We start from the raw sequence: 27,767 nt of genomic DNA on the forward strand, positions 1-27,767 counted from the left end.
AGTGTCACAAAGGGCTTAAACATGTTTCAGCTTAAGGTTTTGCCTTCTAACACTAGAAGCCTGTTAATTCCAAATATACAACTATCTTAGTTGTTATCCTTTTTTAGCAAGTCACATATTGGTCACTTACTCCCTACTGTTCAGCATCAGTCAACATTTCTGTACCTGTTCTATACTGCCATACATGTTAGGATTCACAGTAAGATTTAAAATGTGTGTCATTTGTTTTTCTACCTTGTTCTTTCTGCCTTTAACTATATCATCTCTCATAGTCAATTGTAGAATATGCCATCTGGGACTAGGACTTCTACATGCTGACTTGTCTCGCTTGTGCACATCTTAATTAGTCTTGTTTGGCTTTTTGGCTCATGTAGTAAAGCAAAAGTTCAGCACCTTGCAGAGTTGTCTATATTAGTATGGGAAATTCTAATAATTGGTCTGCAGATACTTTCTGTCCTTACTCCATATAATTAGTAAAGCACAACAGGGCAAAAAAGAGAAACGAAGGTGAAAGAGCATCAGGAAGCAGTGGGATCGTTGCTGGTCGATTTCCACTGTTAACGATCATTCAAGCCTGGGTGAATTCCAAATGTACTGAATATAAGTGTAGACTAGGAGGAGGGCTGGACTGGTGCCAGGGATTGAGTTTGTTGTCCTGTGGGGTCAGGCCAACTCTCAGGATCTCAAAATTGTGCTGTTAGACGGGAGGGTGTGACCCAATTGCACATATATACACACACAAAAATCAATTGGGTGCATACACACACCCCAGGCACCTACAACATCCAAGATTGCCAGTCTAAGCACATGTACACCTATCACCAGTTCAAGCACATACACACTATACACACCAAAAATTAGACAAAAATCAGTTGTCAATACCCACACACTCAATACACATAAATGGATTACTAATTCGTATATCACGCACACGATGATATATTTACCAGTTCACACACATACCAGACACCTACACATACACACACGTGAGTTCCTGACTTGGGTGATATGGTGTGTATGTATGTGCTTGGGGTACTTAGGTTGCTTGGTGACTATGGGAGGGGGAATCAAGGGTCAAAGATTTCCAGAAGGAGGGGAAGGAGGGAGATGGATAGGGGTTAAGATGAGAGAAGGAAAAATAAGAGAGTGAAAGTGCCAGGAGTGAAACCTGTCGGGGCCAGGATTAGAACCAGCAGATTGGAGGGGAAGCTGGGGTTATTTAAGGTCATTTGGCCCCAGGGTTATTTGAGGTCACTGGGGCTTGCGGTTACTTAGGGTTAATGTGCCCCTGGGTTACTTGGGGTCACCTGGTGCCGGGGTAGAAGCAAGGGAAAAAGCCTGGTGGCAAGGAGGAGATAGCCAGGAAACAGAGAGGCAGAAACCTGGGAGAGGGGGCTGCAAACTGAGGCAGAAAGCTGGGAGATCAGGGCAGGGGGTTGGAAACTGAAAGGCAGAAAGCTGGGAGATCAGAGGGGGCAGATAAGTGGTGGCAAGGAAGAAAGAGGCAGAAACTTGGGAGATTGGGCCAGGAAACAGAGGCAGAAAGCTGGGAGATAGTTGGGGAATCAAGGAAGGAGGGTCAGGAGGTCAATAAGACAAAAACCCAATTCGGGGTTTCAAAACAACAGGTTTATTAAACAGACAACACACTACAAAGCCCCACAAAGTTATTGGTTCCTACAGACACGCATGCACAAGCACTCACATGTACACACATACAATGGTAGCAGGAGAGAAAAAGGCTTGGTGGAGGAACTGAAGTCAAGGTGTGTAGGGACACAGTCCAGGTCCTTTGCTTGGGAAAGGGAGGTGGGTGATAGCTACCTATCCTGGGCTGTGAGTTGATCCTTGTTGGCCAGTTGGGGTCTTCTCCAGCAAGGTGTTGTCCAGAGGCTATTGCTGGCAAGGCCTCTGGGTGAATAGGTGGTATGGCATGCTGCTAGTCCATATTGGAGAGGGCGTCCCACTGGGTCTGTCTTCACTGCCCACTTTTATAGGGGAAGACCTTCTATGACTCTAGTGGCAGGGGCATGCCCAGGCAAGGATCAGCCCCTGGTGTACTGAGCATATGCACTCCAGGCTAGCACTGCAGTTTCAGGTGTCTGTAAATGGTGGGTTTCTGCAGGTTTCTGCAGCGGTCTTTGTCTTCCAAATCTTGAGCAAGGGAGGGTCAATGCAGGATGATGGTTGGGTCATTGAGATGATGTTCCAGTTGTTGAGTTGATTATTCAGTAGAGGCCTGCTACCATTGTATCTCAAGCACCCTCATTCATACCCATTCATTCAGGAACCAATTTTCATGAGACTGAGTCATAGGTTACTCCTGGGCAGAGGACACAAGATGGAGGCTTGACATACAAAATGGAAACTTGACATAGCCTGACATTACTTATGCTAATTTATACATTAGACCTAAATCATATAGTATAAATAGAAAAAAAAAACCAGTAAAAATCAGTAAAACAGTAATTCCACAGTAAAATCAATATAAACATAATAATTATACAATATAAAACAGTGGATCAAAGAAGGAGAAAGAAGGGAAAAAAACACTTGCTATAAAATTGCTAAAGCTTATCCCATGTCTTAGTTTACTCATACTTCTCTATAGGGAATAGAGAGGGAGAGAAAAAGTCAGAGATAGTTGGGGAAGGGCAGGAATGCATTTCAAAATGTTGAAAAAAAGAAAAACTCAGCTTTTTGCTACAAGTTCAGGGATTTTTAGTGTAGATGGTCAGTAGGTACAGGGTTTAGGATTACCTTCAGGTTGAGCTTAACTAGCAGTGTGACAGCTGTAGTGCCTTGAGCTGTAAATTCCCAGCCTCCTTCTGTTGTGTCTGAAAAATGGTATTTGGCACACTCCTCAGGTTTAATGAGGTCTTTGATTGTATGTGGATCCAAGACTTACCTGCTGGCAGTCATTTTCAATATTTGGCAAAACAAAGACTATAGGATGATAGGAAAGTAGGTTGGAAAGGATTTCAAAGTCATATAGTCCAGCCCCCCACTTAAGGCAGGATCATTCCTGACTAAACCATCACAGCTAAGTGTCTGTCTGTTATGCAGAAAGAGATGTTAGATGAGTTTTATAGATTTTCCAAAATTGGAATCCGATGTATGCAGAAATACACTGATAAATGTTCAGTGACCTACAACAAAGTTGCAGGCTATGTTTATTAGCTAGCTATAAATGTGTATTTTTTAAATTGTATGGTAATCAGCATTGTGCCTTATAGATTCACAGAAACGTAGGGGTGGAAGAGACTTCAGGAGGCCATTTAATCTAGTTCCTTGTTCAAGGCAGGTTTATTCCTTGTCTAAGCCATCATACCTGAAACTGGATTAGTAGTTACAACCTGGGATTAATTGGTTTTAGCTGTCAGTGCCCAATGAGTTATTTTCAGAGTATGACCTCTTGACTCTTCTGCTCAACACATCCCCTCTCCTACCGAGCAATATACATTATAAAATCTTGGAACTCTGGTGATGTCTTCTTCGAATTTATAAAAGTCTGCTGCTCTTGTTTCAGTCTACAGAACTTTTTTTTTGCTAAAATGTATGAAAATGATAAATTCTATGCAACCAAAATCATAACTGGTTTTCTAAATATTTACATTCTGTTTATTAAGACTTTTTGATGGATAGCCTCCCTAAAACTCAATTGTATTATGGAGTTTACTGAACAGGAGGATTGACAGTTCTCTAGTGCTGTTTCATTTAATGAGTTTAGAAACCATTTAAAACATGTTATTTGCTTTTGGTGTCCAATTTTCTTAGTGGATTCTTTATAAAGAATTCCTAAAGGAATAATTTAATTCTTTGTTTTTTCCCTTGTTGCAAGAGACCAACTTATCTCTTCTAAGCTGACGTATGGGGCTCATATAACATATTTAAGTGCAGGAGTGAATTTACTCACATGTGTCAGAACCCAGTAGTTGAGTGCCCATGTCACAGTGGAATGCTTCCTTGATTTGATACCTATAACACAGTGGAATTTCCCGCCACAGTGGAATTTTCCGCTACAGTAGAAAACCCCGGTGCAGTAAAAGTTCCCGCCAACTTTATGCAAATACGCACACCACCATTGGCTGGTTATAATTATTCATATTTGGTGACTAGCGATTGGCTTGTTAGTCATATAAAAGTTAAAGCAGTTTTCGCCCAAGTCGGAGAACTCTGCGCACATCTCGGAGTGAACTTGGTGGACTGATCATCCACCAGCGACTCCCCGTCACACGACCCTCCTGACTTACCCCCCGACCCCGGTACCGCAGTAAGCCGATTACGGAGATTTCTTCTTGTCTCATCTCATTTCTCTCATGTCTTTGAGAGTATCTTTTCTACGTTTGTAACTGCAATTAAGCCAGTCAACTCTGCCTGCACCCATACATCAGTGGCGTAAGTAAACAATCAATTTGTTACCAATACGCATCCGTGCCTAATCCTGCTCCATCGGTAAAAGTACCCGCCTGCCGTTTCGGGCTACTGGCCATAGCCTCGGCCTACCACTTGACCGCCACAACATGCATACAGTTTTTGAGATCCAGCCCCTCAGGATGGGTCTAGCAATATAGAAGATAAAGAGAAATTCTGATTTGATTGTTGAAAAGTGAGAAATGTATGGGAGAAATTAACTTAAAGAGCTGGTTTATTAAAGACTATATCCTAATACATACAAAAAGATGCTGAATTAAAGGTGTGCAGACTTCTTTAATTATGGCATTTCCTTAGCTTTGACCACTTACTCTGTAATCTCATCAATGTGGTGTTTTGGGATATAGTTGTTTTATTTATGTTCATATTTAAAAAAATGTTTTAGTCTCATTTGTTCTCCATCTCATTTTTTTTTTTTTTTACCACAAATGCAGCACAAAATATCAGACAGATGTGCTCAACAAATGAAAATAAACTTTTCTTTCTTTCTGAAACTTTTAACTATTGTTTTTCTTTCAGAGACTGATATGCCTATTATGTGTCCTACTCAATGGATGTCATATGCGGGTCACTGTTACCTAATTCACAAAGACCTCAAAATATGGAAAGATGCCCTAACTTTTTGTAGGAAGGAGGATGGAGATTTGGCGAGTATCCATAATGTTGAAGAGTACAGCTTTATTGTTTCTCAACTTGGGTACCGTGAGTATTTGCGCAGAGCTGCATGCATGTTTACATAGAAAAAAAAATGTGTTTGGATATCATACACCAAATACGTTGGATGAACTTAAGCTTCAGCTGCTAGAAACAAACTACTTTTATATCAGAGAGATTCCCCATCTTTAAAATGGGGGTGGCAAAACCAGTAGTGTGGTGGAATTGTTCATGCATGTATATTTCTTGTTGTCAAAGAACACAGGTCAGACCTTTTTATATTTGCCTAACATAGTGTCAGATCCTGCTCTCATACACTTGCACAGATATAAATTTAGAGTAACTCAACTAAGGTCAATTAGGTGATTCCAGATTTGTTCTGGTATTACTTGAAGTGTAATGTTTATCATGCTGGAGCTTCTACTTCAGGGGTTTTCAAGGTTTTTTAACAAGTGTGCTGCTTCTGTCTCAGTTTCAGCTCATGTACCCCTTTATATTAAAATTATTTTGGGGGCTGAGTGTACATGTGCTACCCCAGCAGGTAAGTCTGTGGGGGAGGGGAAAGGGCCACAGGGGCGAGGGGTGTGGCTGTCAGATCGAGGCCTCTGTGGTGAGGGAGGGAGTGGGGCACAGACAGGGGCAGGGGTGAATGGGGCTCTAGCTGGGCCAGGTTGTGGGACAGTCAGAACCTGGGAGGCTCATCCAGGGGCACAAGGGCACTCCCACCTCTGTGCATATCCTGGCAGAGGCCCAGGGAGTACATGCCCCCCCCAATCTGTACATGGGGCAGAGGCGGCTGCCGCTGCGTGCTGGGCTTTGTGTGCTGCTGCACCTGCCCTGGGAGTGGTGCAATGCCACGTGTGTCCCACTGCTGGGCAGGCAGAGAGAGGTGCAATGCAGCCCAGCGGTGGCAGGCATGTGACATCGCACCACTCCCAAGGCAGCTGCAGTGGTGAACAAAGCTCAGTGTGCAGCAGCAGCTGTGTCCACCCCATGTATGGATTGGGGGTGCATGTGACCCCCAAACCTCAGCTGGGGCACGTGCAGTGGCAGGAGCCCCTCTGTACTCCCAGAACCTTTTTAAGTATCCCTAGGGGTACACGTACTACTGGTTGACAACCACTGTTGTACTTGAAATGAAAAGGAAAAAATATGTTTCAGAAGGCTGCCTTGTACAAAATGGAAAAGGAAAAAAAGATATTTAAGTAAAAATGTCAGAATTTTGAGGAGGAACAAGGCATATAAGGCCCCCAAATTGTATTTTTAGACAATGTTATCAGTTGCTTATATTGTCTCCTTCTAAAAATAAATCAGACCTAGTTCTTATTCCATAATCCTTCTTTCCCTTCTTTCTTCATCCCAGAAATAATTCAAATAGCTTTCATCTTTGTTAAGGCTGAGAGGAGTTTTACTAATATTTTGTCTTGTTTTGTTGTGTTGTAACTCAGGCTACTGGAGTAGGGAAGAAGAAGCAGAGTGTCTTAGTAAAGCACAAGATTGAAAGGTCTGGGTTCTGTTACCAAAGCTGTGATTTGCATCTTTGGGCATACTATTTAATATCTTTCTTTCTGTCTCAGCTTCCTTACCTTTAGAAGGGCTATCTGATCAGCCTGCTTATGCATGATACTTGCCTACTGTGATGAAAGTAGAGCTGATCTAGGCAGTTAATACAGATGTCTTTAAAAGGTTATTTTTAGTTAATTCATGGTGGGGAAATTTGTGCGAAGGTGGGATTTTTCTTAAGTGTGCATGCATGCACGCATGTGTGCGTGTATGTAGGTGTGTGCATGTGTTTGTGTGTGTGCGTGTGCCTGTGTGTGACCTGTTACCAGTGGATTAACAATGCTTCTGATGACCCTGAGAGCAGTACCATTGGGAGTCTTGTATTTCTGGTAGGGTAACCCATGGCAGTAAGGTTAAAGGTGAGGTATCAGACAAAGGGCAGTCCACCACAACATAACAAAGGCCTCAGTGGTGGAGCAGGAGCATCAAGAAGGCATACTTCTCAAAGGCTGAGAAGATGGATGAAGGCTGTAGTGGAAGAATAACTGCAGTTTTCTTGGATCTCCTTGCCAATGGACACAGGTTTCTCTGCCAACATCCATGTGGTTGCTGATGTGCAACGGCCTCCTTATGTAAAACAAGTCACATGCAGCATTCTCTCACTGGATCCAACTTCTACCACAATAACCCATCACAAATACCCACAAATTCTATGGCTAGGGACAGAAGTTACACATAAACCTAACTGATGACTGAAACTGGTTTAAGGTAAACCTGGTTGAATGTAGTGTCAGACTTAACTGAACTGATTTGGGTCAAACTGGTTTATGGAACTTCTGTCCCAGACCCCTTCCTGGTTTAAGTTAAAACAGAGTCCCCCAGCATCCCACCATACTTTTCAGCCCCGGGCTGGACTGTCTGCTTCAGAGAGCAGGGCTGGCCCTACCCCTCTCCTCCCTAGCCAGGGCATATTACTGCTCTGGCTGGCTGAGAAGTGGGGTGGGGGACTGCAGGCACAGCTGAATCTGCCTGGCTTGCCCCCATCCCTATCCCACCTCCCCTTGCCTCTCAAGCAGGGTTTCCCCTCCCCGCCCCACAGGTGTCTGTGTGCGTCTTCAATTTCCCTGGGATAAAGGCAGACAGAACGGTGCCCTTTTAGGGCTTTTTGGAACTAATCAACAGGTCAGCTGGTAATGTCCCTCCTTTCATTTCTGGGAAAACACTGTTTAAGAAGAGCTTGAACTAATGAAAGAGAGGCCTTTGTTTTCTTGATGGGCTCATAACCTTTGTGTTATCAGCTCCCTGCTGGCTGCCTTGCCTGTCAGTTTGCTGCAGATGGTATGAAGAAGCAAGGAGAGTGACACTGAAAAGCTCAGTATCAACAGATGCATGCAGTCCTCCCCCACCCCCCACCCCACCTTGCCTTGGAGTGCTAGCCAGGGGATGGGTTCTGAGCAATGAGCCAGGAAAATCCTGGTGTGGGCTACTTCCCCCTCCCTTCTCCAGGCACACTCCACTTGGAGACTGTGCAAGCAGAGTGGGGGTTTAAACCCCTCTCTAATCAGAGCATCTTGATGGGGGCTGGCCAGACCCCCCCTCAGCTCAGCACTGTGGAAGGCATGAATGACTGGTGCCTGCTGAATCTGGAGGGGACACCCACAGAAGCTACCGATGGCAACAGCCCTGTCAGGGGGGGCACCAACCCTACCGACAGCATCAGTGTCGGTTGTCAGGGGGGCACCAGCCCCATCATTGGGGGCACATGCACCCCTGTGTGCCCCCTACTAGTCATCTATGGTGGAAGGGAAGGGAGGGCTCACTCTAGCACCCCCTGGCTTCTAGCCAGTGCCACTGCAGGTATGTGCCTGCATTTCTTGATTCAAAAGTAAATGTCTATCCACTTGCAAATCAGTTCAAGCTCTGCAGGGTAGATTAACCTACAAAGATTGAATTGATTCAGGCTCTGGCTTTTAAAATATCTGTCCCTAGCCTATGAAGTCCTGTGGTGATGGATGAGTGGTGATGGGGATAAAATGATTGCCAGGAGTCCCTAGTCATGGATCTGCAGGCAGGACACGGTCACATGTTGGTCACTTCACCCTTGGAATAGGTCAATAGGGTGATATGGCAGCTGTGATCTTGACTAAGCAGTTCTTTTTAGGATCCCTCTGCTCACCATGCACAGGGAAGAGACTAAAAAAGGTGCTCCAAACATAAGCTGTCCCACCTTATCTTACTCAACTGGATAGGTACTTCCAAGGGAATCATTCAGATGATAATCAAAACACAAAAATGTCATAGACATAGATTTCATAGACATTAGAGTGCATCCTGGAATGTACAAGCCCTATTAGATGACCCAAATAGTGACAGACCTATGCATAGAACAGTTATTGTCCCCTGAGAACTCTCATGATACAACATTGATATTGCTGCTCTCAGTGAGACCAGATGTACAGTCGAAGGCCAACTGAGGGAGGAGGGGGTGACTATATGTTCTTCTGGAAAGGGAAACTTGCAAACAATGGGTGAATACAGTTTTGGGTTTGCTGTTAAGAACCAGATTGTCTGCCAAATGACCAAATTCCCTGTTGGCATTAATTGAGCGCCTCATGACTCGCTGCCTCCAACTGCCCAATTCACCTCCTACCATCATCAGTGCATATACTCCAACACTTGATCCTGAAGAAGAACAGAAAGAACAGTGTGCCCACCTCTGCTCTGTCAGGCATTCTCTTGCAGCCTTAGCCTGGACTATCAATCTTGTCTGTCCCAGGCCTGCGAGTGGACCCCAAAGGCTACCCCGGCTGATGTCCGGGGTCCCCTTAACATGCCTGCCACAACTTTGAATGGAACCTAGTGGAGGGGTTCCCCTTTGAGGCAGCTTCCTGGGCTGTCATGCCTCCCGGCAGGCGCTCAGGGGGTTCCGACCTCCCCTACACCCCAGCCACTCGCCACCTTTGGTCGTGGGTCTTCTGGCTCTTTGGCGTCCCTGGTTCCTCTTGGTCTCTACCCTGGCCTCCCGTGGCTCTTCAGCCACGGGCCCCAGTGTCCCTGGGCTGCGGCTCAGGCGTGAAGGCTCTGAGGCCTTTGGTCCTAGATTCGTCTATCCCATGTCCCTAGCTCCCTATTCCAACCACACTGTGACTCAACGTGCGATCCCCACCACCATGACTGCCAGAGAGATGTGACTGGCAGGCCAGAAGACCACAAAGGAATATAGAGAGCCGCTCAGTCTACAGGCCCTGTGTTTTTCCAGTGCCTCAGTGCCCCAGACCCAGTTGCTTGCCCACTCGGGGCTCCTCTCTCTCCCCTAGGCTCGACCCTACTCCAGGGATGGCATCCCAGTCGACCAAGGTCCTATGGGTCCCGGCTGACTCTTTTTGGGGATGCTGTGGGCCTGTCTGCTGGCTCCCTTACTCGGTTAACCGGCCCCGCTTGGGGTCTTCTGCCGCTCACCCCACGGCTATCCCAGTTGGGGTTCCTGTTGGCCCCGCCCTCATTACCTCTTCTCCGGGCTTCCCCTTGGTTGCTCCGGCTTCCCTGGCACTCATCTCCTCCTCTGCTCTCCCCACTCACCGCTGCTCCCTTCATCAGCTTCCCTGCTGGCTCTTCTGCCAGCTTCTCTGTTGGCTTCTTGGCTGGCTTGGTGGTCAGCTCCGCTGCCAGCTTCTCTGCCGGTGCCTCCACTGGCTCCACTGCTGGCTTCTCTGCTGGTGCCTCCACCATCTTCTCTGCTGGCTCCGCTGCTGGCTTCTCTGCTGGTGCCTCCACTGGCTCCGCCCCCATCATCCCGGGCTGCCCAACTCAGTGGCTGTGCCTTTCGGGCCATGGGCTTCCCCATGGAGCTTCCGCTCGTCAGCCTTCTCCTGCGCCCTTGGGGCTGCCTTTTGTTTCCGCTGGGTGGCGTCTCCAGCTGACGTCACCTGGCCCCAGCTGGATATGAGCGTGGCTGACGAACCGCGTGGGCGGTTTCTCCGTGCGCATTTCCCCACTCCTTTCGGCCCCTGCAGAAGGTAAGTTGGGGCTTTCTTCTATTTTGGCCTGGGGTTCTCCTGTAACCCCAGCACCCCTGGGACAAACAGTTTTATGCTGACCTTGATGAAATTCTGACCTTCACCCTGAAAAAGGATGAGATCATGCTTCTTGGAGATTTCAATGTGAGAGTTAGCAGGGACTTCAACATGTGGAGGGGTACCACTGGGAAGGGAGGAGTGGGCAAAGCCAATCCCAATGGCATCGTCTTACTGAGTAGATGTGTGAAGCATGACCTTTTCATTACTAATACTGTCTTCAAACAATGTGATAGCTACAAAACAACATGGCAACACCCCCACTCAAAACAATGGCACCTACTCAACCAAGCCATAGTAAGAGCATCTGATCTAAAATATATTCCTATCACATGTATTATGAGAGAAGCTAATGGCTGCTGGACTGATCATCACTTAGTGAAATGAATCATGTCCATTAGGGTTGCACTGAAACACCAAGAGCAGTCCAAATCAGTATGAAGATAGTACAACATCAAATACCTTCAGACTCCTAGATACTATGAAGCCCTGCAAACTTATGTTATTAAGAAACTTGCCAGTCTTAGGTTTGAAAATGATAACACTAGTGTTGAGAAAGATTGACAAACTCTGAAGGAGACCATTCATCACCTGATGCCATCAGGACTGGTTCGACATAAACAATGCTGAGATCAAAACCCTTCTCATTTGGAAGAGAAAAGCTTTCTGTGAGTGACAAAACTATTTTATGTCCAGTCAGAAGCCAGGGAACACTTTGATGGCTTAAAGCTGAAGCCCAAAGGAAGATTCAAGAAATCAAATACAAATGGTGGGAAGAGAAGGCAAAACAACCGAATATTTTGTGGACAATCAAGACACGTGAAGCATTTCAGTGCAATCAAGGCCTTGTATGGACCTTGTGAACTCACCCAGATTAGATGGCAGTATACGCTGCAGATGGCGGTATTCTCCTCAAAGACAAGTCCATCAAAAATCTCTGGAAAGAGCACTGCCAAAAGCTCCTGAACCAAGAATCGATGGTGACTGATGAAACCATCAAATCCATCTCATAGCATCCAGTAAGGGAAGCACTTGCCAGTCCACTTACCTCTAAGGAAGTCCACCAGGTGATAAGACAGATGAAGAGCAACAAGGCATTTGGTCCTGATGGCATACCAGCTGAGGTCTTCAAAGTTAGTGGGGAAACTATGACAAAAAAGCTCTATACACTGTTTCTCAAAATCTGGAACACTGAGGAAATTCCTACTCACCTAAGGAATGCCAAGATATTTTAAACTTTAATATTGTCAACATTTTTAAAAAGGCAGATAAGACTGGCTGTGGAAACTATTGAGGTATCACCCTCCTCTCCATTGCTGGGAAGATCCTCACTCAAATTCTGCTGAACCAGCTGCTCCTTCTTGCCAAGGAAATCCTTCCTGAGTCTCAATGTGGCTTCTGGCCATTGAAAGGCACCATGGGCATGATTTTTGTGGCCTGGCAGATGCAGGAAAAGTGCTGAGAACAACACCAGGAACTGTTTATGGCCTTTATTGATTTGACCAAAGCCTTTGACTCTGTTAAATGTGAAGGTCTATGGAAGATCTTATCAAAGTTTGGCTTCCCACATAAATTTATCACCATCCTAAGACTCCTTCATGACCAGATGACTGTCCCCATCCTGTGCAGTGGCTCTGCTATGGAGCTTTTTGCCATTTGAACTGTCGTCAAGCAGGGCTGTGTGATTGCACCAGTTATGTTTTCCATCTTTCTTGCAGTCATCAATATGCTCATCTGTGACCATCTGACCCATGGCATTGGCATCGAGTACAGTATGAATAGGAACCTTTTCAATCTCTCCCATCTCTGTGCTAAAATGAAACTTATTTTGGCATTGTGGATCTTCAGTATGCTGAAAATTGTGTTGTTGTTGCACATGCAAAGGAGGACCTACAAACAACCCTTAAATGCTTCTGTCAGTCATACCAGTGTCTGGGACTGACCCTTTACATTGAAAAAATAAAGGTGCTTCACCAGCCTGCTCCAGGCCAATCAACTCCCCTGGCAAATCTTTATTGACGGACAGAAGATGGAGAATGTTGAACAGTTTGCATACCTCAACAGCCACCTCTCAAAGAAGGCCAACATCAACGAGGAGATCCAGTCTAGGATCTGATGTACCAGCTCTGACTTTGGAAGACTGTATTATCACATGTTTAGCAATCACAACATCAGGTCTTGGAAAAAAAACTTCTACTATATAAGGCTGTGGTAATCCCAACTCTTCCCTGTGGCTGTGAAGCTCGAGTGACCGACAGGGACCACCTGAAAAGCCTGGAACACTATCACCTGTGCTACCTCCAAAAGATTCTTGGCATAAAGTGGGAGGATCATTGCACAAATGCCAGTGTCCTCACCGATGTGAACACCACCAGTATGGAAGCATTGATTATTCAACATCAGCTGCAGTAGACAAGGCACTGTGTGCACATGCCAAATGTACATTTACCAAAACAACTGCTATACTCCCAACTCAGCAAAGGACAAAGGACATGCAGGGGCAGCAGAAATACTTCAAGTATACCCTCAAGGCAAACATTAAGAAATGTGGTATTGACACGACAAAATTGGGAAGAACCAACCTGGGACAAGGCTACATGATGATGCCCTGTGAGAAAAGGCACATCTTTTTTTTTTTTTTTGTGGAAAACCATCTCGCCATGGAGGCAGAAAAACAACAGCAACAGAAGTAAAGTAAACAAGACCAAGAAATCCATGGTCTGACCCTCCCTTTAACTACAAGCTGTGGCATTTGCCAGAGAGCCTGTGGCTCTAAGATTGGTGGTCGTAGTGATCAATGGACTCATTTACAACCCTTTACTTGACCCATGGGAGTGATTATCCTTGACTGTGAGAGATCACTGCCACCGCCAACCAGTGCATTCACTCTTTTCAAAGAGATGTAACATGTATTCTGCTTTAAAGGCTGATAGACTGGTTCATACCTCAGTCATTCATAGTAGATTGTTCCACAGCCTAATGACTTCTGTTGAAGATCTCTGACTCTTGAAAGAGTCATTCTTGGTTTACCCATGTTTTCTTCATAGAGTAAAGTATTCTTGGATAATGTATAGAGACAGATGGTCCCCAAGTAAGCCAGGCCTGTCACATGCATGGCACTGTAATCCTCTCTCTGTTCTAACTGATGCTAGTATATAATTGGATCTAAAATTATTGTTTGTCCATTGCACTATCTTTGTGCTTTTTGTAGCTTTTTACAATGCTATGTAGTAATATTCTTGGACAGCTGTATGCGCTGAATTTTATGGAGTATTAAATTAGCATGTATGAAGATAAGCAATCCATGCTTGTGGAATTATGCATCAGCAATATGTTTTGAAGAAAACATATTGTCTGTTGATACTCTTAAGGCCTTTGCTAATTTTTTTCATGTTGATTGTGGTCATTGGTTTTGAAGATTGTATAATTTTGGGAGTTTGGATATGGTGACCTTGAACCTTTAGAGGCTGACAGTGTAAGTGGATATTGGGAGAAAAAAAAGAGAACACTATTGTGTCCTGTGATAAGACAAAGAGAGAGTAAATAGTATAAGGGAAAACATGTGAATGTTGCCTATTGTTTAGTGGAATATAAGGTCAAAAACAATGGAAAATTATTGGTAGAAAGCAATATTTCTATCACTAGCAAAGGATACTTACAATGAACGTATTACAACAGCTGTTTATGTTCTGCCTGGAATGCATCCTGAAGGAAGGACTCTATGTACATCTTGGCAGTTGTATCCCATTTTTAGTGTTCCAAGCCAGAGGAAACACCTGCTGCCTTGAGTGTAGGTTTGGTGAAAGACCACACAAGGTCCATGGCAGTTCTTAGCAGCAAGGATGTACTGTAATACAGTGGCTGTTTAAATATCTATCACATTATTGTTTCTCCAGGGGCCTATGCTTACTTCAGATTACAATTTTACCTTGCTACCCCTGTAACTATAGCATTTAAATATATTTCTCAGTAATTATGATAAATGACAAATTATGCTGAACAAAGTCTTAAAAATCAGTATTACTGGAGAATATCCTGTGACACTGATGGGTGTCCCTGTGGATACACAAAACAAAATATATAATCTTTGATGTTTGGGAAATACTTTGGCAATGCAACTAGATATCAAAGTCATTATGATGACATGCTGGAGCAGAAAATTTTAAGAACAAACCAACCAACAGAAAAAAAAATGCAGTTTCAAAGATGTTCGTTTATCTGTATTATCTTTCTGAGGATAAAGTGCAGTATATTACATTGATGGTGAAACATACAGATGTAATACCTTCTTTTTTCTCTTTAAATTTTCTTTAACCTCCCTGGACCTTCTGTCACTGATATCAGAGTAGCTGTCCATAAACAAATAAACCCTAAAAGCCAGCTTGAATGTGAAATCATAAAACTCATCCATAGACTTGATTGTTTTAACTTGTTCACAATAAAGACTCTAGGTTCTTATCTCTCATATTTTGTATTGAAGGTTAGCAGCAGAAGAGAAGGAGAGTATATTAGGCCTGTGCAAAGCGGCTAGCATTCACTTCGGATTCAGATTTGGCCGATTTGGGGGAAGGTGATTTGATTTGGCGAGTCAAATCACTTTCCTGAATCAGTTTGGCCAAATCTGATTTGAAGATTCAGCTGAATCTCTGAATCAACCAGGCTATCCCCGCCAGCCTGGCAATGGCTGCCCTGCCTGCCCCAGCTTCTGGCACTTGGAACAAAAAAAGCCCCGACTCAGCGGATGCTGTCAGGATGGGGACGACCCCTACTGCCCCCATGCTGACCCCTCCCAGCCCCCGCCCATGGCTGACCCGCCCACTGTGGCTCTGGCCCTTTAAGAAAAAAAACCCAAGAAAAACCCTGCACTCACCATTGCTACGGGTGGGGGGCAATCCCCACAGTCCCCCACTGCCCGATGCCATGTTGGGGGCTCTGCACGAGCCCCCCAGAGCCCCAAAGCTGTTGCAGGAGTGGCAAGTTCCGGGGCTTTCATCTGTTGTTTTTTTTCTTAAAGGGCCGGAGCTGCGGTGGGTGGGGCAGCCATGGGGGGGTTGGAGGAGTAGGGGGGCAGAATGGGGCAGTAGGGGGCAGCAGAGATTGTCCCCCCCCCCAGCAGCACCCGGTCAGCACTGGGGCTTTTCTTTAAAGGGCCAGGAACTGGGGTGGTCAGGGCAGCCATGGGTGGGGCTGGGGGAGCAGGCAGGAGTCAGGGGGGCTGTGGGAGCAAGGAGGGGATGGGGCCCTGAAGGGGTCCCCCTCCCAGCCCTCCTGCCCTGCCCATTACTTACCAGCTCTGAATCCAGCTGCTGCTCCCTCCTGTAGCCACCGGGGACTGTCCAAATCGTCAAAACTCTCTGAATCTTTTCTGAAGATTCGGAGAGCTTTGAATTGATTTGGACCTTTTAATTGGTCCCCTGATTCAGTTTGGATTCAGAGATTCAGCCACCGAATCAGGCCGAATCTCTTCCTAATCGAATCACCACTCGAAGCTAGAGTATACACAGCTCTAGAGTATAATCGCCACACAGCCCTAGAATATATCCTTTTGAAAAAAAGGGCCCAGAAGCTATTAATTAAAAATTTCTGAATGGCTTTTTTTTTAGGCCACAGCAATTCACAGAATCTGATTCTGAGATCCAGTTATTGTGGTTAGATTGTCTTGACCATTTAAAAGGGATAGCCTTTCCTGATAATAAGAGTGGGCATGTGAGGAACAGCCACCATTGTTTATCAATCACAGAAACAACTTCCTGTGTCTTTTTTTTAACCCCCCCTGACCATAATATCTAAAATCTAGAAAGGAGATGAGAGTTCATACTGTTAAAATGATTGTTGGCAAACTTGCTTTATTTTTTTTTATGTTTTAGAGCCAAAGGATGAGCTGTGGATTGGACTGAATGACAATAAGGTTCAAATGTATTTTGAATGGAGTGATGGCAGTCCTGTGACGTACACTAAATGGTTGCGTGGAGAACCAACCCATGCAAACAATAGGCAAGAAGATTGTGTTGTCATGAAAGGGAAGGTAAAGTTATAGCTGTCACAGTTTTCTCACATTAACTTTTTTATACCTTTTTTGCTCAGGAGAATGGGAGTTGGGAATATTACTGTATGAAGTAATTTTTGCTCATCCAAAGTTTGTAGATTTCATCTTTTGGAGGAACCTTAATCTCTTCAAAGCTGCTAGGATGTTGTTTCAATTGGTTGCACGGTAAACTTGCATGGTGAACTTTTCTCTGATGTTAACTTCCAGCATTTCCTGTGCTGCTCCCTGAGTCAACTTCTGTAGGAATCCCATTTGTGAAGGTGGGCATTAGACCACACTTAACCATGCTTGGTGCAGCTTATTTCACAGAACACTCTGAAACAGAACAATATTTGTGAATGTAACTTCCAGAGGCAAAGAGGGAAAAAATGTTTTTGAAAAATTTGGAATTTTCCATTTGGACTGGAGGGCAGATTTATATTTCACAAATGTGCTGCTCATGATAAGAAAATATTAAATTTTTTTCTGTTTAGAAAATAGCCATGATTTTCTAGAAAAAAACCTAAAACTTATGGATCCCACCTCTTGGGCCTTTTGATTAGCCATATTGCATGAATTCATTGTAAGGGCTTAACTGAATGTGCATTCTACATTTGTATATATGAGATAAAGGATTTGTTTTCTTAACAAAAACCTCTGTTGATTATGTAGGTACCATTGTCAGACTGTTTCCAAAAGGATTGTTTACTGGCCCACACCTGAAAAAATGTGGTGTGGTTGCTATAGTGATAGGCATGGTCAGCAAATAAGAGTCATTAACAAGACAGAGATGCCTGATGTTGGCAGAAAGTATTTTTCTAGCTCTGTGATCTTGTGAAAAAACATACTTCTCTCCAATGGCATTTCTCAGCTACTTTATCAAGGAAAAGAAAGGGTGGTGGTGGGGAACCCCTTAGAACCCAATATGCTGAGCTCATTCAAAAATCTAGGCAGTTATTCTGGAGATTGTGGGAGCTCACTTTTCTCTGAAAAAAAATTATCACATTTTGTAATTGTAGGTTGTGGCAGAGCACAGGTTGTGCCTGCCACTTTACAGGGTTTGAGCAGGCAGCAAGCAGCCTGCAGGTAGGAGAAAACCAAGTCAAGCAGTCGCATGGTAGTTAGGAGGTTGCCTGATTGGTGGAGATGTTGGGGAGCCTGGGTATAAGGCTAGATCCTGAGCTCAGGGCTAGCAGTTGCTTCAGGGAGCCAAAGGAGTGCCATTGCCCAGTGGGAAATATGCTGCTTCCAGAACAGTCTGAAGGACAGGGTAGGAACTCTGGAGGTGGAGGAGGTTCCTGGTCCTGGGGCATGACCTGAAACTACGCCTTGCTGGGTTTGAATGGTGTGGTGGAGCTGCCTGTGGCAGGGTAGTCTCTAGGAAATGCCATACCTGTGCCTCCCCAGTGAAATGTGAGTATGGGGTGCTGGAAAGCCTCAGCCTCTGCTGCCTTGCAGGTGACTCCATGGAGGGGAAAGGCTAGGGGAACACGCCCCAACAGATAAGCAAAGGGCCAAGGCCCACTGAGTAGGGCCTGAGGTGGGGTCGAGGCCAAGAGAAGGAGGCCTGAGACATGGCCCAGGCCCACTGAGTGAGGCCTGAGGCCCAGAGGGCATAAGGCCCCGATGCCTCAGTGAATGGGCAGCGTCCCACCTAGGAACAACTTTAGTTGCAACAAAGGCATGGCCAGCGAGCCAGGTGGGTGGGCCAATGTAGTGACTGACCCCAGGACAGCCCCCTGTTACACAGGTGCTGAGCTATTTGTTTAAATTTTGGTCCATAAAAACAGAGGTTGAACAGCCACAGCCCCCATCATTCAGAGGAAACTGCTGTTTCTGCACCTCTCAAGATCAGGCCATACCTGATCACAACTGAAACAAGTCAGAAGTTGGATTGGTCCTATTTGCATTCTTCTTGAGGTCTGCCTATATAGCAAATGATTTATAAGGCCGCATCACCAAATTCAGGTTGTTTTGTCATTGACGTAAATGGATTGGGTTCCATTATTTGTTTTTATTTACATACAATCTAAAACAGCCCCTTTCCTTTAAAAATTTAAAATAGAAGCAACCAGTGGAAGCAAAGATAAATACAGCAGTTTCTGAAAAAGAGTAGCCCATTTTAATTATTGCATTCAAGACAGATATTTCATAGCAAATTTTTTGAATATGGCTTTTTATACCATATTTTAACATTGTTATGAACCATTTTATTTTGGACTTGGCATATTTTCTTCTTGTTTTCATTGTGGAGGAGAGTATCCATTGTATACTTCTCTCTTTTAATGGCCTTTATTAGTGTTGACAAAATGTAAATTGAAGAAATTAAATGCTTTTTGGTGACTAAGGAAATTGAGAACTTCTTTAAATGTAAGCGCTTCGTAAGTGAGCATAAAAAATGGAGGTGATTATACATGCCTAACTCAGTCATACTGAGAGCTGTACTTCTGCACATTGCAATGCTTGTCAACAGACTGGACATCTGACTTGCATCTCTGGCCTTCTTAGCAGTAACCTGTTTCTTGCATGTTTTTTACAGAAGCAGACTTCAGCAAGTATTAATTATGACAGGGAATTTCATGCATCAGGCATGGCAGTTGACTGATACTGTTGAGTCCTTTCTGGATATTATTCTACTTCACCACTTTTCAAGATGTTATTTCAGTTGGAGGTTTACCGCAGGTTCATTGGCCCCTTTGAACTCCCCACATGGGATGAAAGTGGTACCCCAGTTGGATCTAACTTGTGGTGATCATTTAACGGAGAAGGAGGAAATAGGAAAACAGTTAAATTTAAAGCAGAAACTTTAAATAAATAATGGATCTAGGTTTTTCTTTCTGTATAACTACAACAAATAAATATTCATTAAATTAAACATTAAAGATCTAATGAGTAGAAATCCCCCTCGATTTCTATGCACTTTCTCCTTGTGCCATTTTGCAGGATGGGTATTGGGCAGATCACGCATGTGAAAAAAAACTTGGATACATTTGTAAAAGGAAACCTTTGGGAGAAGCTCCAAAGGAAGAGGAGATTGTTGAAGAAGGCTGCCAGAGAGTAAGTACAAAATAAGTTATGGGAGTTGAATACACACAGCATTAGTGAAAGGTCAAATGTAAATCAAGTTATTACAGGTGGTAGAAGTGATTAACCAAAAATAGATCTGTATTGCCATCACTAGAGCCATATGGCCTTTTCAACGTCCATTATTTGTGAAGGAAGTTGTGCTGTATCAAACAGATTGAGATTCTAGCTGCCCTTTGGTCTTTGAACCATGCTCCTGTTTGAATTCCCCAAACCTGTTGCCCTTGTAGCTAACCATTATGCTTTCTGCCCTGAAATCAAGCTATTTTAGTGGATTTAGCTGGCCTACCCAGAGTTTCTGTTGGTCCAACTGCTTCAGTAAGGGCTACCAGTGGTGGCGGAGCTTGGAATGGTGATATTTTTCTTTTGGCAGAGATCTAGATTTGTTATGAACATATTGTTGATGTGAAAAAGAGGCTTTTTCCTTATGACTTAGTTCATTTCTATGGTTAACTGCAAATGTCTTTTTTGTGAATTGCTAAGATGAATTACAGCATTCTCCGTTTCAGAGCTGCTCTTCTTCAGTCCTTATTACTGTGTCTGTTGGCTAAAACTCTCTTTTTTCCTACTAGATCTAAAGGTGTACCTGGTTATTTTTGCTTGTACGTTGTTGCCTCTGTGCTTGAATGGTGGGAGGGGCTTGTATAATGAAAGGGGAGGCCTGAGACCTATTCCTGACCAAAGGAAAAAGTACATGGTTACTAAATCAAGTCTTCTATGACCCTCTTGAATAATGATGCACTATTGAATATGTCCAGTACTTAAAAAATAAATAAATAAATACTGCCATACTTCTTTGTTGTCTAGCTGTTTGGGAGGACAGAACCAATACTTATTTTCACAGCACCCATGTTCATCTTGGCTTTGGGGCTTATACCATTGATGGCTCTGTTGCTCTTTCTGGGGTTCTCTTTTCCCCAGTATTAGTCACTCTAGCTCAGGGGTGGGAAATTATTTCAGGCAGAGGGCAGTTTACTGAGTTTTGGTAAGCCATTGAGGGCCATAAGGATATCCCCACCCCTTGACAGGTGCCCTGCCCCTTGTCACTGTCTTGGGACCTCTAGCCCCTGACCTTTGCCACTGGAAGTTCCTTCCCTTGACCCCCACAAGAAGTACTCCTTTCAGCAAGGGATGGAACAAGGAAAATACCAAATTATGTTCTAAAAATCAAACATCAACTATCTACAATCCCCTGACTACTACACACAACTCCAAATATGCTGCACAGCTATGCAGAAGAACTTCAGAGAAAATTAGAAATCATCTACTTCACCTACTCTACTCCAAAAGAGACCAACTCAGGAAGGAAATCGTCATACACTACAACAACTTAAAAGATAGAAATCCATGCATGTTCCCTGACAATATACAGCAGATACAAAGAGACTACGAAAAACTTTCTACAGCATTCATCCTACATAAAAAGAAGAAATGGGACAAATTACTCCAAGAACAAGCTCCCCAGCCACAAAACAACCATCAGAGGAACAACACCAACACCTTACGACCTTCCAGCCTCAGACTTGATGAAACTGCAAGCAGCAACCAACCCACAAATATTATCAATCTCTCCACACACACGCTTACCAGAACTGAAAAATCTGTCCTTTCTAAAGGCCTAAATTTCTGTCCAGAAAAATACTCTAATAAAATACTTCAATGTGGAGAACTAGAAGAATTCTTCCGATGCCTGCGCCTCAAAGAATATTTCCACGACCACACTGAACCCACTCCCAACAACAACTCATCCTCTGACAACATTCAAGAAAAGATCAATGCCAAAAAACCCAAAAAAACATCAGATTGGACACCTCGCAGTGGACGAAACCCTAACCTTGACCGCTACATTGACTACTTCAGGGAAAGAATGAACAATGAAATAATCAGCAACACGCGCCACCACAACAACCTCTCTCTACCAGAGAAAAAGGCCATAGAATCTCTAAGATCTGACCACCAAATAGTAATAAAACCAGCAGATAAAGGAGAAGCCATAGTCATCCTAAACCGTGAGGATTACATAAAGGAAGCCAACAGACAGCTCTCTGACACCACCTACTACAAAGAACTACAAGAAGATCCTACTCCCCTTTTCACCAAAAAACTCAACAATACCATCAAATCATTTCCACCGAGATTACAAGAAAAACTACAGACCTTGATCCCCCCACTACCTAACCCAGGGACTTTTTACATGCTCCCTAAAATCCACAAACAAGGGAACCCTGGCAGACCTATCATATCCAACCATGGGACCCTAACTGAAGAAATATCAGGTTTTGTTGAATCCATCCTAAACCCGCTTGTCACCCACAGAGCAAGTTTTGTCCAAGACACCACAGACTTGCTACGGAAACTTAAAAACATAGACCACCTTCCCAGCAACACACTCCTAGCCACCATGGACGTTACCAGCCTATATACCAACATCCCACACCAGGATGGCATCCATGCCTGCCTTACATATCTACAGGAACAAGATTACAACCCAGAATACAGACCCAAAGATATCACTGAGCTTATACACTTCACCCTCACACACAACAATTTCACTTTTAATAATCAACACTTCCTCCAGACGATGAGAACAGCTATGGGCACTAAAATGGCCCCACAGTATGCCAACCTTTTTATGACCCACCTGGAAGACTTCCTCAAGAACTGCACCATCAAACCCTTGCTGTACTTACGATATATCGATGACATCTTCGTCATTTGGAGTGAGAACCGGGAATCTCTAATTGAGTCACCATCCCTCCATCCGACTTCCTTTAGAATACTCCAGCACCAACATCCCCTTTTTAGACACAGTGATCAGTATCCAGAAGGGTAAAATACAGACCACAGTATACAAGAAACCCACAGACCAACATACATATCTGCACAGAACCAGCAATCACCTGAAACACACCAAAAAAGCTGTGATATACAGCCAAGCCCTCAGATACCACCGCATCTGTACTGAAGAGAACACCCGGGATCGCCACCTCACCAATCTTAAAAAGGCTTTCACCCAGCAAGGACAGTCCTCCAGAGAGGTAGATTGCACGTTTGAAAGAGCCACCTGGATACCACGTGAAGAACTGCTGCAGTACAGAAGAAAAACACCCCCAAATCGAACACCGCTGGTTATGACCTATCACCTATCCCTTGAACCTATACGGAAGATCCTCAAAAAATTGCAACCCATGTTAGAAAAAGACCTTATTCTTAAAAAGATCTTCCCAGAGCCACCCATCCTAGCCTTCAGACAAGCACCGAACCTCGCCAACCTCATCACAAGAAGCAAACTTCCTCAGCCCCAGAACACACCAAAAGGATCCAGACCATGCCATGACAAGAAATGCAAAACCTGCCCCCACATCTCCACCACCTCCACTATTACTACACCCCACAACAGAGCCATCAGCATCCCAGGATCTTACAGCTGCACCTCCAGGAATGTAGTATACCTCATCCAATGCACCAAATGCCCTGATGGAAGATATGTAGGAAAGACCAGACAACAACTGTGCACCAGAATGAACGCACACCGGAAATCCATCAAAGACAGAAACACTCAATTACCGGTGGGGGCACATTTCTCACAGGAGGGCCACTCTCTCTCCAATCTCTCAGTCCTGATCCTCAAGGGAAATTTACACAACACATCCCAGAGACGAGCCTATGAGCCCCATTTCATCAACCTGCTGGATACTAGAGATCAGGGACTAAACACAGACATTGGATTTTTGGTACATTACAATCTGCCTGGCAACTGACTCCCCAGCCCAGCCCAGCCCCTGGCTTGTTTACTTTTCATTCCATCCAGGAAGAGCACACACCAACTGCTGCAGCGTCCTTAGTCTGACGAAGGGTTTTTGAACCCGAAAGCTTGCTTAATAACTATTCTCCAACCATTTGGGTTGGTCTAATAAAAGATATCAAATTCACCCAAAGAACCTTGTCTGCCAAACATCAACTACAACATTCATTTAATTTGATTTTAAAAAATATTTTTGTCTTGCTTTGCATGTATTTGTGTTGTGCACATAGAGGTGATTGTACAATAGCTTAAAATGAAGTCTTACTCGTATATTATGGAAGGGTGTAGACGGATGGGTATCAGTTTGTGGATGTGTGGGTACGTGGTGTGTGGGGGAGGGTGTGGTTGTGTGTGTGGATGTGGTGTGGGTAGGTATGGGGTTTGTGGGGGCCTGTGTGTGTGTGTGGGGGAAGGTGGCTGGGGAGGGTTGTGGCGTGTGTGAAGAGGGAGGATTTGTCCGTAGCCAGTGCTCTTGCCAGCCCGGACTCCACACTCCTGTTGCTCCTTGTGGCAGGATCGACGTCAGGGTCACCGTGCTATTCCGTGTCGCCTTTACTGTGCCAAGCTTCTGACTCGTACCCTCCTATTCTCGCCCGCCACGACTTTGATTGTATATCTGTTTTTATAGGGAGGCTACCTTCCTTCTACTTGGCCACAGTTCTCCTGCTTCGGGTGTTCTGTGTATCCAAACCTTGTGGGCTATGCGTGGCTCCTTCCACCCCAATACCACGCCCAAAGCCTCGCAGACAGAAAGACAATGTTCTGTCTGGGTCTACACCCCCTCTGGCACTCGGGCCCTTTGTGGCCCTGTCTCTCTCCGCACCTCTTTCAGGGGCCTTCTCCATAACGCGGCCCTCTCTCAGGGCTCACCGCACCGCTACCCCCCCTTCTGGGGTTTCTCAGCCACCCCTCTCTGGAGCTGGGGTCTGTACACCCCAAACACTGTGCCCTCACTGGGGCTGGGGTCCTCACACTACCCGAGTCCCCTATGAGGCCCCCTCCGTCCCCTTATAGCTTCACCCAAACCACCGGTGTAATCAGTAACAAACATAAACAGTAACATAAACACCAGCCTCTTGGCAACAACTTAAACATAAGCCACTAGCTATAACTATTCTCAGGCCTACCGGGTTTTCTATCCTACCGCGGTGACCAACACTGCTCTGGCATTCAGGCTTCTCTCTCTTCTGGCAGGGAGCTCCTTCATCCTTAGCAGCTGGTAGGAAACTGCCTCTGGCCTCCTGCCTGTGCTTTATATAGGGGCCAGGCCCTGCCCCTTCCTTCAGCTGGCTAGGCAGGTATAAGCCATTAGCTCCCTTTGGTTGCCTCAGCAACCAGCACCTGAAGGGTTATCCCAGCACTTCTAGTAGCAGGCACCCTAGTGCCCTGCTACACTCCTGTTCCTGTATTCCAGCTTATCCTGGCCCCAGGACTTCGGTGCAGCCCCATGCTCCCACTCACAGCCACTTCCCCCCATCTGCCACCACTGCCCTTCTGTTGCATCCCCATTTCCCCCTCCCCCCACCCCAGGTCATCGCCCCAGCACCACGTTCCAGCTGCACAGCTGAGACAGCAGGACACAGAAGGAGCTGGACAGGCTTTGCCAGCACTGCACAGAGCCAGCAAGCTTCCTCTGGGTCCTACTCACCCTGGCTCCTGTCATTTTTGATAGGCAGCCAGGGCAGATAAATATTAATTTGCTAAATTTTTAGGGGCCCCACGGGCCAGATAGAATGGCCTAGTGAGCCAGATCTGGCCCATGGGCCATATTTTGCCCACCTCTGCTCTAGCTGGTTTCCCTTTTGAAGGATCCTTTACATCTTCATATCATTCTCAAAGCTTTTGATGAATCTTGCATGATATTCTTTGCTTCTGGGATATAGTCTTACAGGCAGCCCTACTTTTAAAAGATTCTTCAAATGTAGTATGCTACATCTGTGCTGCTAACACTGTTAGCAATGCCTAATTCAGTAAAGATGCCTTCTCTCTGTGTAATACTCATTCCCCAAACTCCACCCCTCCAGAATGACAACTTGTTTGGTATCCTTTTACTTTTTGGTTCAGTGTTGTGCTACTGACACTTCTCAGAACTCTGATTCCTATACTCAGAATATATTTATACAGCTTCAGGGCAAACTTTCCCAGATATCTTTTCTTTATTCTGTAAAACAGGGATGGGCAAAGTCTGGCCAGCAGGCCAGATCCGACTGGCAATCGACTCCATTTCCCAACAGTCCTTGCCTGCTTGGCTTGGGCTGGTTTCCATGGAGACCCCAGTAGCAGCTGTGCTATGATAGCATGGGGCTGGGGTTTCCATGGAGACTAGCCCCAGAAGTGCTGGCAGGGCACATGGTTGGATGGGGAGCTGCTTCAGGGCCAGGCTGAGGTCTTGCAGCAGTGATGGCATGGCCCAGAACCAGGGCAGAGCTGTGATCTGCAGCCTGCATGCTGTGGGCAAGGGCATGCAGGCAGCAGGTTATGACTGCCCTGGCTCCTTGCAGCAGTGACAGCAGGTCTAGAGCAGGGATAGGCAACGTTTTTTGGCTGGAGTGCTGGAAAACATCACAATGCCTACCTTGGAAGGTGCCAGAGTGCTGGCATGCCAGAAAAACAAAATGAGGGCAGGAGGTACATGGCAGGATGCCCTGCTTGAGCCCCTGCTCCCCAGCCCAGGCTATGTGGCTGTCAGCAGCTACCCCAGCTCTGGGCAGCTGCTGCCAGTGATGGAGCCTGAGCTACTCCCAGCAGGGCTTGCAGTATCCCAGCTGCCTGCTGGGAGCAGCCCAGGCTCCCAGCTGGCAGCAGCTACCCAGAGGTGGGGCCGGCTGCAGCCGGGAGGCTGTAAACAGCTGTGCCAGGCTCTGGAGCCCTGGCATCAGCTTCATACCAGAGTGTGCATGCATGCCTCAAGAGTGGCCAGTGGGGGAGGGGCCTGAGGCATTGCAAATCCAGTCTCTCTCCTGCTTCCGGCACAGAGCTGGTGACTGGGCTCCAGAGCCTGGTGCAGCTGTTTCTAGCCGGCCTGGGCTCTGGGCAGCTGCAGCAAGCACTGGGCAGGCTGCAAACAGCTGTACCAGGCTCCACAGCTGTGGCATCAGCTGCATGCACACACAGTCACCACCAGCATGGAGCTGATGCCAGAGCTGTGGAGCCTGATGCTGCTGTTTGCAGCCTGCCCACTGGTTGCTGCAGTTGCCCAGAGCCCAGACTGGCTACAAACAGCTGCGCCGGGCTCCGGAGCCCAGTCACCAGCTCTGTGCTGGGTGTGGGGGAGAGACCAGGGTTGTGCTGCCTCAGGCCCCTCCCCCACTGCCTGCTCCAAGGTGCACATGCATGCACCAGTACAGAGTTGATGCCTGGGCTCCGGAGCCTGGCACAGCTGTTTATAGCCTCCCGGCTGCAGCCGGCCATGGCTCTGGGTAGTTGCTGCCAGCCAGGAACCCGGGCTCCTCCCAGCAGGCAGCTGGGATGCTGCAAGCCCTGCTGGGAGAAGCCCAGGCTCTGTTGCTGGCAGCAGCTACCCAGAGCTGGGGCTGACCGTGGGTTGCTGAGCAAAATGGCCTCACATGCCATGCTTAGCATGTGTGCCAGTCTTTGCTGACCCCTGGTCTGGAGCATGCAGGTTGCAGAATGTGGCTCTGCCCTGGCTCTGGACCACACTGTCACCACTGCAAGATCCTAGCCTGGTCTCAGAGCAGCTCCCCGCCCTGCCATTGTTGCTGTGGCTGGTCTCTACAGAAACCCCAGCCCCTTGCTAACAAAGCAGGGCTGCTGCTGAGGTGTCCATGGAAACTGGCCCCAGTCACACAGGGAGGGGCTGCTGGGAAATGACGTCTGGCTCCCAGCCAGATCTACCATTTTGCCCACCTCTGCTGCACAAGTACTCCAGGGAGACTGGCAAAATTTTGGTATGCTGGGGGCCCTTGTGGATATTGCTATTGTCTCTGGTTGATGGAATTTACAGGTATGTTCCCTGATGGTAAAGGAAAACACATCTCCCTGTTGAGAAAACATAAGAATTTAAGAAGAAATTTGGGAAGTCACAGCAGCTCTACTGTCTATTGCACTCTAAATTTTGTGATATTTGGCTTGCAAAATGTTAGAGGAAAGTTTTAATATTAGCTGGGATATCCTTTGCTTTGCGAAACATCATGCTACACTTGATTTCTCATATATGGCTTTTCCCTTT

General features: G+C 45.8%; 1 protein-coding gene across 3 annotated transcripts in view; it reads left to right on the forward strand.

The window, feature by feature from the left end:
- The window catches only part of LOC102566452 (macrophage mannose receptor 1), a 119,920-nt gene that overhangs the window by 27,078 nt on the left and 65,075 nt on the right, over positions 1-27,767 (forward strand). For all 3 annotated transcript variants that reach the window (XM_014601565.3, XM_014601563.3, XM_019497889.2), the window contains exons 7-9: positions 4,954-5,136; positions 16,532-16,689; positions 19,633-19,746. In XM_014601565.3, coding sequence (XP_014457051.1) covers positions 4,954-5,136; positions 16,532-16,689; positions 19,633-19,746 — 455 coding nt within the window. The remainder of the gene's footprint in view (positions 1-4,953; positions 5,137-16,531; positions 16,690-19,632; positions 19,747-27,767) is intronic.

Source organism: Alligator mississippiensis, chromosome 5 (genome assembly GCF_030867095.1).
Source record: "Alligator mississippiensis isolate rAllMis1 chromosome 5, rAllMis1, whole genome shotgun sequence".
Classification (NCBI taxonomy): Eukaryota; Metazoa; Chordata; order Crocodylia; family Alligatoridae; genus Alligator; species Alligator mississippiensis.